Source organism: Manduca sexta, chromosome 28 (assembly GCF_014839805.1).
Source record: "Manduca sexta isolate Smith_Timp_Sample1 chromosome 28, JHU_Msex_v1.0, whole genome shotgun sequence".
NCBI classification, from domain to species: Eukaryota; Metazoa; Arthropoda; class Insecta; order Lepidoptera; family Sphingidae; genus Manduca; species Manduca sexta.
In genome coordinates, this window is record NC_051142.1 from 4,018,195 (window position 1) to 4,030,633 (window position 12,439).

The window sequence follows — 12,439 nt, forward strand, 5'->3', positions numbered from 1 at the left end:
TGTTATTGATTAAACTTATCACTCAACTGTCAACAGATAAGCAGCTGCAGGCAGCCCTTTGAGGGCGACTTTAATGTGCATGAAATAAAGTAAATTTTTGTTTAAAGCAATTCGATAATCCACACTCTCATCAATTGTCTGTTAACTGGTGAGAGCGGGCACCCCTTTGAGAGTGACTTTAACAGGCTCGAAATAAAACCTATTTTTGTGATCACCAGCAGGGTATTGAGTATTAATAGTCTTCTATTCTATGATACATTTTAGTCAGTACAAAGCATTTTATAAAAACGTTAACGAAAATAAACACACATAATCGAGGAAATGTCTTTTTTGCATTTATTCATATTGTACAATCTTATAATATGATTCATTCTGCAAAATTTTACAGGCGAGCAAGAATTCATATATAAAACAGTAGCTCTTCGTATTGTACATAACCATTTTACCAGTATAGTGAAAACATGCGTATAGTTTTTAGTTTTAGGATAATAAATTACTTAAATTCTAATTTTAAGTTTGGTTCTTTATTAATACAATATCAATAGGTTGCACTATTCTGTAAATGTATTGGAACATACCGAAAACATACTATGGTGCTCTCTCGACGCCGATGAACTTTCTATGCTAATTACAATTACAATTTTAAATATAAAATATGGTTCGTGGTGAAGCGTTTACAGTTACCGGCAAGCATGACCGGCGAATGGGCTCAGACTTTCTCATCTCACTTCAATTGTTCAATGCTTAGTGTACAGTCGACAGCGTAAGCAACGAGCGCACGAAATTCATGTTTGCTTCTAAGTATCGTCGGCAGTAGCATAACTTACTAATGTATGAAGCGATCATTGCAAGCATGAATTTCAGTTCATGGCTCAATTATGCGTTTAAGCACGCAAACATTACCAAAAGCAGACTTATGCCGGATCCAAATCTAACTGGGGATCCAAAAAAATTGTAGCTTTAACTATTACCGAACAAGAAACAGCTGTTAATAGCTCCGTGCAAGCGTATATATATTAAAATCCTACGATTGTAAGTACGTTATCCCGTGCAAACTCAAGGACGGCATGACAGACTATTTGAGTGTTATATTTGACCTAAAAATCGTACATGTCATTGAATGGTTGGATTTTATGGTGGTGCGTACGTACGCATTAATGCTATACCATTATAAGAAAATAATATTATGAGGAGCTCTTCTAAGGACACATTTAACAGGTACATACATTAACTGAGCCTAACTATAGGTGTGATAATTCGTCCCCTATTTATATATAAGGGCATTAAGCGCTATTTAAGGTGCTACATTTTCTACAATTCTTTTGACAACGCACAATGCAAGCAACCACCGCACGTTCTTATAAAAAAATAGAGTCCGCGCGCCGTGAAAATGCGTTGAATGTCCATTTATATTTATTTATTTAAAGGAAATTTTATTATAATTGCGCTTTTAATCACTGTGCTTGCAAACACTATAATATATTAAAATTTATGAAACCGTTGTAAGTATACGCGAAAAATATGTTTTTTTATGTACTATAATTTTCTATTATATGGTAACAGTTTCCATTTTGATTTGTTAATTATTTTTCTATTCAATTAATATTTCTAAAGTCATCTCTATTCAGCTTTAAAGTTAAAGTTCATTCGCCACTTATTTATTTTGTAATTTGTTTTAAATACATTGCTCAAAGATTTATAGACGATTTACATATGGCAATGAAGGAAATACATCAACTGAGAATGATTGTAAACAGCGCCCATAAAGAGCGATTATAAATGTTAATTGCATTAATATAATTTTAGTTTAGAATAGCAAGCCGATAAAGAGCAACATCAATACTATAATAAATTTGAAGATGTTTACATTGAATTCTCTATTTGGAATTTAGTCTGTAATGCCTCCTTGATCCGCTTTGAGTCTTAACGCACGTACGTAATTGGCGTAGTCCCTACTAACAATTGTTATAATAATGAATAGCTAACGCGTGTATATATTATGGCGCAATTAGGTAAAGTGGCTCGTCTGCAACGTCCTAAAACAAGGAAGTGAGCTAAGAGAGTTATTTAATAATAATTAATTTTTAACTTTCGTCACAATGCTATAGTTTGCTGCTGTTATAAACAATTTATTCAATTTTTTTTTTATTTTCATTATTATTAAAAATGACATCGAAATTAATGTAAAACAACGCATTTGTAATCATCGCGATGTGATTGCCGAATGATAAACGTATAGCTGTCAACGGCACTTATATGTATTAGTTACAGTAACTATTACTCCGAATTTTTCATTTATTATTTTAAGGCAGTGAAACACCCAACTTAAACTCAAGGACAGTTGGGGACGAGATTACCTAGCTAATATTAACTAGTAACATATCACTAGACATTTTCACAGGCGACCTCTACACAACGGCCGCGTTTTACTTATTTTACAATATTTACACATCTTACACACGTATGTCGGTGAAACATTATCGCAATCGTCACGAGGGAGTCACAAACACTAAAGTCGGACGCACTCAGTTACGACGTACCACTCAGTCATGGAAAGTCCATCGGCTATGTATCCCAACACCCCGAATAAATGACTGAACCCAAACAACGAATGTATTCATACTATACAGTAACAATATAAATATTCTTCACGAGTCAATATTGATAAATAATAAAATCTACGCAGAAGAAATCTAATACTCTGAGATCGAGAATCAACAAGTTTATTATTTCGTGGGACACGCTTTCCATTGCGAACACTTTAAAAAACAATTTATCATATACGTCTAGATTAGCATTGTAATTGTAACATTAATAATATCAATTATTTAAAACGAACGATACACGTAGAAAGGTGTTACAAACGGAACATCAAGACGGCGTAACTTTAAGGTCTGCTTTAATGGACAATACCAATGCACGAACACGAAATATGCACACGGGCGAGCACGAATCACCGCGTACACCATTTGTACTAATCACTATATTTAACAGAGGTAAAATATAAAAGCTATCATATTACCCGTATCTGTCCTTCGCAACGAACAACAACGATCGAATTATATGAGGGAGTAATATTCGATTCCACTAAAATATCTACTGTAGCGGCGCTCCGCGTCTCTGGGACAGCCGAGAACAGAGATGTAAATAATAACTCTATTCATGAAAAGTACAACAGCTAGAGAACACTATAGTTCTTTACTTGGTTTAGTATTAGTAATAAAAATATTTCGTTAGAAAACTAAATGTTATATGTAAGAAACATTGTTATCGTATAAAGTCATACATGTTAAAGAATTGTCATTTGTTTCATAGCCTATAATTTAGTGTTAATAATAAATAGAAATGGTTATGGCATGAAATAAGTAATTAAAACTTAAACAATAACAAACCGATAGCAATAAAAAAAACTGTAGTTTTAGTAATAAATGCTTTTCCCAAAAACGCGGCGCCGTTTATAGAAATGAACAACTTCCCTATGCAATCACACAGTTCTAATAATAATATTCTCATTTTTCTCCACATGTTATCACAGAAAATCATGTATTTACAATTTTGTCGTACTAATGTGATGTACGTAAACCTACACCATGCGTTGCAACGAATGATTTGATGGTGTTGAACGAATTCATCCCGCTCACGACCAATGCGCCGTTCACAACTCAACATTTCGTATAAATCTACTAGAATTATTAATGTTCAACAATATATTGTTTTATATAGTTATTATTTATGGTTAAGCATATTTGCTGTCAGTTATATCAGAGATTTTATAGTTACTCTATATTTCTTATACTAAGACTAACAATGCCTTGGTTGCGATGTAGATATTTTCTAAACTTTTTGTTAATTCGTCCTATAAACATAGTTTGTACAGCATTGCATCGTAAATAAGAAAATTGTACCGTGATAATGCTGTCAAACATAAACATATTAGTCAAACAAACTCAAAGCAATCAAATTATAATGAACATACGTAATATTGCATTTCTGGCGACAACTATCATTAAGAAATAGCTATTCGTCACAATTTAGCATTTCAAAGCAAATAATTTAATAATATACCTACTTAGCTAAGTATAAAGCTATTGTGAACGTGATAGATATCTGCAAGTGCATATTTAACGAGAAATAACTTTTATTTACATAAAAGACTATTTACTATACTATGAAATATAACGCAGGGTTTCAATTTACTTTTAAGATTATACCCTGGAATTGTTTTAGTTGAAAGATATTTGTAAAGTAAACATCACATTGGTCGGTCACGGGACGTCAACTAACAAGTGACTAATATGATAATGGCGTTATATCAAATGGGTAAGGACAATTATTACTATTATATTCAATCGGTACAAACGCAAACAGAATTGGTTTCCACTCAAATATTATTTGAAATTAATTTATTGGTACTCTATAAGAGGCAGGTTTACATTGAAATTGTAAACCAATTCTGTTGCTTACGTACAAATAATAAAAGATTTTGCCCCCGGTACCATTTGTACACCGCAACTTCTTACGAATGTGTCATCAAAAATAATTAATCTGGCGTTGAAATACTTTTCGTCAATTTGATACCGACCCGCCAGCGGGTGGACTGCAAGAACTCTGTAGAATTTCGGTAACAAAGTTACAAGTCACGTCCATAGTATTTATGTATATAATGACGCTGTTTAAATTAAGTTTGACGACACTCGTGTTACATAAAATAAGTTATATATTTGTTTTTTTTTTAATTCTGACATTGGGTGTTTAATAATCTACTGAAGACTGTTACAATATTGGAGATAAACAATATTTGCATTTTAAAAAATACAAAAACGTAATTAAGAAAAATATAGTTCTCACGATTGTTCGATATTATGTTAAGTGAAGTTCGGTTAGACTACACGTCAATTATGAAAACTGATGTGCAGCTAAATGCTTGTTCTTGTTCTGAGAGCTGAATATATAAAATATATTTCAAGAATGTCAGTATTAAATAAATTTCCAAGGGTCTGTATAATTATTTATTCTGGTAGGAGCATTCGTGTACGAATGTATGTGATTCGCGTATATACGGCATCGTTGATGAAATTTGTAAGCGTTCGTTTTGAGGTATAAGTTTATAACTATAATAATACTAAAACACGATACTCCTACAGCTTACAACGCGTCGCGTGCGACTCTAGTTAGAGCCTTCGCGGACCGGGCGACAAAACCTTTAAACAATTTCAGTACACGAGTTAACAATTTGGGTAGCCATTAAATGCAGAAATATAAGTATTTTCAAAGATTACATACAATTCACCATTATTTATTTTTAATCGTATTTAAATTTAAATAACGTAGATATAAAGCACTTGGGGGAAGGACAGCAAATTCAATAAAAAATGTTTAATTTTTATTTATTATAATATTAACTAAGTAAAAATTATTTGCTATGTAAATATTTTTTACAATACTAGTATTAATTTTGTCCGACGATGAATTGCTAGTGTTCTCCCAACGTCTAACTTCAACAGAGACGGCGTCGAGCGAGGTCGGCCGGCGGCGGGCTCAGTCGGGCTCAGTCGGGCTCGGGCGCCGCCGCCCGACGCCTGTCGGCCCGCGCCGTCTCACCAGGCGATACATGTATAATGTAGATTTTACGTAGTGCAAATTTAATATAGAAAGTTTACTTTTACAATACAGACTAATAATTTCATTTTACGTAAAAATTCTAGCGCAAACGAGTCGTCTGGCACCGTTTCAACACCTCGATCACCTTATTCGTAATACAAATCAAAGAGTAAAATTTTAGCGAATTAAAAATTAAACGTTTCAAAACTTTGTAAACACTAAACATGGGATGCGGCTCGCTGCGGGCGGGCGGCTGCGGGCGCGGGCGCCGGCCGGCGGGAGTTTGGGCAGGGGGGAGACAGGGGACGTGTCCAGACTCCTGAGCAACGACAGTCGGCTATTTACACGCGGGCGGCGAGTATAAAACGAGATCGTCCGGGCGCGGGCCGACCGGCCGGGCGGGCCGGCGGCGCGGGGAGGGGCGCGCGGGGCATCAGAAGGTGTGCGCGTGCGGTCGCACGTCCCGCTGCGAGCGCGCGCGCCCGCGCCGCTAGCACCAGTCGTCCTCGTCCGAGTCGGAGTGCCGTGCGCGCGGCTTGTACCCGTTGGGCAGGCGCGGCGCCGGCGCCGGCGACGGCAGAGCGCGCGCGCCCCCGCCGCGCCCCAGCGCCAGCGCCGCCTCATAGCTCAGCGGCGCCTCGTACGTACGAGCGGCCGCTTCAGACTCGTATCCTCGCCCGCGTCTGTCACATCAACATTGTTCACTGTAGCGTCAATTTCAAAAGAGCTGTTGTTTCGACATCAACTTGTATCTCCGTACCTCTCTCTAGATCTATAGTCTCGGTGTATCAGTCTTTCAACTTCTCTGCCGTACTCGTACTCGTCGTGCACGGGCTCCACGGGCTCACGTACCGTGTGCCTCAACGATAACTAAAATATTGTTCACATTAGAATTATATTCCAAGAATTATTTTTATTCTAAAACAAATGGTCAATGATGGTAATTTCTTTGCATACAAGGCGACTTACGTGCGAGGGGCTATGGCTGATTCTCGTGAAGGGTGGTTGTTGTTTGACTTGCAGCGTGGACGGCTTGGTGGGCGTGGGCGGCAGCTGCCGGCCGCGGCCGCGCCGGGCTCCCTCGCGCTCCCATGACCGGTCTCGCCACTCGCGCCACTCGCGGTCCCGCTCGCGGTCCCGATCACCACCTATGGGTGCCCAAACTGAACTTTGAATAATTTGGACGCTCTTCTTTATCGTTTTGTATAATGTAGTCGAAGAATGCACCGATTGGTACAATTTAAATCAATAGTAACTTATGATTCAGAAAGGATAGTCTAATTAAATAATCGATCTAATAAAAGTAAGAAAACATAACAGGGGTAATGAAAGTATAATAAAACTATCATAACAGATGTGCAAACAATTTTCTTATAAATAGTAAGTAGTTGTAGATCTCCTTTCACATCCGTAAAGATTGTAAGCCACATTCGCGCTAACACGGAATTTAGTCAACAATAATGATACTTTTAGACAAATACATCGGCGGCAGCAAAGGGCCCCTGTGGTATTATTAAATATTATATTTTGAATGATTTTCTTTGCCAATTATTGGATGCAGACCCTTTGCTTTACAATAATATAATCAAATAACTAGAATTTTGAATTCAATTACCGATCGCAAGTCACAAAGAAAATGACAAAAATATCATGCTAAACGCATTGAATTTCCTGAAATATCTCTTGAACATGAAGATTTTTTGCGTATAGTCTATCAGATTAAAATAATTCGAATTCGTAATATTGTGAATGACGTAGACTTAACGTGTTGCGATTGTATGGAAATTCTGGTGAGTAAGCATTGCACGATGTTAATGTCTTGTGTGTGGGACCCTATGTGTGGCGAGTGGATCTCACCGTAGGTGTGGTGTGGCGGGCTGGGCGACCGCGAGGGCTGGCTCAGGCTGGTTGTAGGGTACGGCGCCCTCCACTCCTTCCCTGCTGTCAGGAATACCTTCATGTACCTTCCACCACGCTTTACCCTACACTTGTCGGATAACCGACTTTATTTCTTTACTCACAAAGGTGACTCTTAAGTTTTGGGTGTCTGTATTGGTCAGAGGAAATATTGACGAGTGGATATTCAATTTGGATTGTGTGTTCCAAGTTAACATTACGTATGTTGATCTGCTTTAAGCAGAATATACAATAGATTCGAAAACTTTCATTAAATACAATTTATTCGCCTATAGAACGGTTTATTGCAGATCAGACCAAAAATTTTAAGCATAATCTTGAAGCTTTTGCATGCTGCATGGTTGAAAATAATTTAAGTGCATGCATTGAAGCACCTCTGGTAAGTCGAGGGCCCATGAGTGAAGCAATCGAAGTAAGTGCAAATAATTCAGCATAGTTTTAACTGGGCTCCGTAGCATGCAGCAGGCAAATAGTATTCACTTATATTGATGATAATGTATAGGCAATATTTACCAAGTTTACATTGCATATTTATTATGTTGGTAAGGGCAAAATACAGTACTTATATCTAAAATGTGTGGCCTAATAGTTGAAGTAAAAGTACAGTTTACAACGGAGATATGAGCATCGAAGAGCAGCTATATAGTCATAGCTACCCACTACGTTTAAAAGTTACATAACTAGCTTCATAAGGATTATATTAATAGCTAGAGTTTTACAGTCTAAAATCTAAATTGACTAGCTTAGTTTAGCGTAACTGCGTCGCTTGCTGAAATTCTTATAAGTAACTACTTCTACAAAACATGATTATCTACGACTACGTTTAAGCTAATCTTCCTATCTTCTCACAAAACTTTCAGAGTACCTTTATGAGAAGAAAAATGTTTGCAAAACTGTTCTGGATCAGTTAATTTAAGCTAAATTAAAAATAAATCGGGTTCATATTATATTAATGGTAATTGTACAATAATAAATAAACTACAGGAATAAAATAACAATAATAAAAAGGCATATAGCTCGATAATATACTAGTCCATTATATGTACTTAATATATTACAGGTAGGTAAAATTGTAATGTAATAAACGCTACATTTTTACCAAAATAGCACTAAGCCATGGTCTGCAGCAAATCTGCTGATTTATATCAAACAGTTGGAAATATGAAAATCTAAGGTGAGACTAATTCATCTACAGAGGATTTACAAGACGTCAGCAGATTCACATGAAGATTACAATGTAATAGATATCTTATCAGGATATTCATCAGATTCAATTTAGCTTAATGGACGTGCACTTACCATGCGGGTAGTAATGATGAGGCGCTCGATGCGCTCGCCCGTGTCTCTGATGCTCGTGTTTTACTATCTCGACAACGTTGCTGACGGTGTCGGAGAATCCGATGTCGTGGTGATAACCTCCGTAATGGCCTCTTCTTCTTGGACTTGGTGTTCTTCTGCAGACGCCAACGAGTCAAATGTAAACATCAGTCACAAACGTACAATCTACAGTTCACCATGCGATTACAACACATGCGACAATAAAAGGGTACACCGAGCTGCCGGGAAGTGAGTTAGTCCTTAATAGAAGAAAACACATTTTGTTAGTTTACTATTACCACGTGCATGGTGGACGTACCATTTTTCACTACGATAACTTTGAGATCAATCTCTTCTGCGATGACACTATAAAATAAAAAAGGAAATAACACAAACTCAATTGTAAAATAAACAAAAAGTTGTATGAATTGCGAGGATTGGTGCGTACCTTAAACTAGAAGATCTGCCGTGATGGCCATTTTGATACGCGTGTGGCGGTTGCAATCTCCCTTCATCTAACGACTCCATGGAGGCATGATGAGAACCTTGCAGTTCCAATACCTAAATACAACATTAACATATAATATCTCTTTGGCTTAAGACGCTAAGCTAAAATTTTATTTTAATTATTAAGATTCAGTCGAAAACCTTGCTGTCCCATATTTACAAAATTGTGTCCATGCACACACAACTTCTATACGAATTGCAAGGCATGCGTATCATGCGGACGTGCTGTGTCGGTACTTACCCATTCGTCACAGCTAATTGCAAATACCTAAAATGTGTTGCATGCTACAATCTGTGCTGATATCATGCATGTTCGAAGCAAGATATATGACAAATGTTTCGGTGTCATGTTCAGATATCATGATTGTAATGTATGTTAATGTATCGGTTGTGGAAGAAACTATATCTAAAGTAGGAAAGAGAATTAAAAGACCCAACCCCGTTATATTACAAAAAGACATTCCTTATTAATCATTAGAAAAGAGGACGAATACAAACATATCTACAAAATTGTCAAAAACGTCTATCTAATACTGAAAATGTTTACCTAAACATCAACAACCATCTGTAAACTTTAAAAACGTTTACGATTAATATACTCTTTTATATAAACAACACAATATAATTCGATAAATCTATATTGAGCCTAAGGCCCTAGGTTACAATAGTTTACGACAATATCACCTAAAATAATTATAATATTATTGACGTCTATGAATACAACAAACACATTAATAATATTCCTGAAAATTCTGTTAGTAAACACCCAAAAAGCTTTCAACACAAATTGTATACAACATCGACTATCTATAACATAATGTTAATGTGATCAGTCACTAGGGGAACACCCATGTAGCGGAGACACTGGTAACATCACACTTTCAACCAACATCACGTATTTCATTTTCAATTACTGTCCAATTGTTTGTTTACTATATCATATCAAATGGGTTAATTTCATCAATTTTGGTTGCAATGATATTGGTGAGTACAACTATTGCACAGACATTAGCTATCACGAGGCGATTGTTTATTGGATTTACAACAATAACGATCGGATCAATATTATGTCAACCGATTCACGGCAGGTAATCACCTTTTTATTATTCCTGAAACAAAAGAAACAGGGTGTTAGGTTCTCGTTCATTAATCTATAGTTATGGCTTGTATACTTTTACGCATCAATTAATGAGATAATGAGGTATTAACGCGACTCAGCGCTGATCCTAATTCAATTATTCAGAATAAGTCGATTTGCAGTAACTTATCTGATTTATAGTAAAGTAATGGTATTAGGAAGAAAATATGTCATTGCAGTTACAATACAATATCCGTAAAGGCAACTGAACTTACTTGAGAGACTTTCTGTTGGTGCGTCGCGCGAGGTTGGCTAGGGAGTGCGGGTCGTCCAGATGTTCGGTGAGCACGGGCCCCTCGTGCGTGAGCGAGCCGGCGCGCGAACCCGGCCCCAGACCCGCAGCCACGTCGAGCAGGCAGTGAAAGATGGACGGCTTCTGCACCACGCACCCTCGTCACGTACCACTAGCACGCGACTTGCGCACGCTCATGTCACACACCATCCATATCGGATGCGATGGCAACTAATGGCTAAAGCCTACATGAGTTTGCGCGAACATCCCCATCATGTCCATGCTGGAGTTATCATCGCCAAACATGACGTCATGTGAAATGTCTTTTGTAAAGTGTAACGGAAACCCAAAACCGATTGGACATAATTAAATCAAAAGGATATGTGTACATGGAGCAAGTGAAGATAAATGCGGCTACATACATCTGGGAAAATAACTAATAAAGGTTAGTCGGATCGTGTCCGAGTGATAAGGTTTGTTCGGTATGTCGTGATCGCATTAGTATGAGGCATTAGAGCTGTAAATTATAAAGCATGATTTATTAAATCGGTGCTAATATAAAATATTATTTACAACGTGTAAAACATTGAAGCCAGAGGCAGATGTTGATCATAGATAAAATTTTGCAGAAATTTTCGAGAAATGTACGAATGTTTTCTCCAGCATGCGCAGACTTGAGAATCATGATTCCTGACCTTCAAACATTCTTGGGCTATAATACAACATTACATCAGGACGCAAATAAGATCGTAGCAAGAAAGCATGTTTTTAATTTAGTCTTAAAGCTTTTCTAGATGGAACTTATTAATTGAGCCAAAATGTAATTAAACAAATTTGTTATCACAATCACAAAAGACAACAAATTTTTGTCAAGTCAATGTTAAATCATGCAAAATTTTGACAGAAATACAAACATGTGTATTTATAAAGAAAAATTCTATATGAAAATTCAAATAATCGTCTAGGTAGTAGCGAGCGACACACAGTCGGGTAATGCTTTTACACACACGAGGACGACTTACGTTACTACAAGGACTATCTAGGTATAACTACGAGACAATGTATCAACTAACTTCAACACACATCCGGATTCTACAAATTTTGCAACTATAGGACAGGTTACTATTTTGTGGTTTACGAAGCCCTGACGGTCACTTGATAGGCGAACATGTGCTCGAAGCACATCTTTGCCTACACTAACATGATCAAGTGCGTCACTATATTCACTAATTCTAATCAATTCTTAGATTTATTCTAAACTACATTTATTTGACCAATTTAAGAGGATTCTTTTAGTTGACCAAGTCATTTTGTCCACACGCATTTTATTTTATAATGTTGCATTAAGAGTGAATGAATCATTTGTCAAACACGATGCGAGAATAAATTTATGATAAATAAAAATAATCTAGAACAGTGCAAGAAATAAGTATTCAAAATTTCGTTCCGTAAAATATTTTAATACTACCGGCTGAATGGCCGTAGGGCTATTCTCGTTGTATGCCTGAAAAGTAAACCACCAATGTAGTCGACTCGTTAGAGTCGATTTCAACTAACGTGATTTTGTATTGTTGTACTGTGTTCAAAGTTTTGAAAGGGGCCAATTATTGATTCCACGAATTTTGCATTCACAAATCAGATCCATCGTACAACATTCTGTTTGTAAAGTTTTATATTGCACACAACAATACATCCACATATAGACAACACAACCAACACTATTTAAC

The 12,439-nt window shown here is 36.8% G+C and overlaps 1 protein-coding gene across 1 annotated transcript in view; it reads right to left on the reverse strand.

The window, feature by feature from the left end:
* Window positions 1-312: 312 nt before the first annotated feature.
* LOC115447928 (voltage-dependent calcium channel type A subunit alpha-1) overlaps window positions 313-12,439 on the reverse strand; it is a 40,632-nt gene continuing 28,505 nt past the window's right edge. Inside the window, 7 exon segments of the mRNA XM_037444492.1 lie at window positions 313-6,159; window positions 6,161-6,284; window positions 6,362-6,471; window positions 6,571-6,764; window positions 7,459-7,542; window positions 8,818-8,972; window positions 9,284-9,396. Of these exon segments, the coding sequence (XP_037300389.1) occupies window positions 5,803-6,159; window positions 6,161-6,284; window positions 6,362-6,471; window positions 6,571-6,764; window positions 7,459-7,542; window positions 8,818-8,972; window positions 9,284-9,396 (1,137 nt within the window). The 3' untranslated portion in view covers window positions 313-5,802.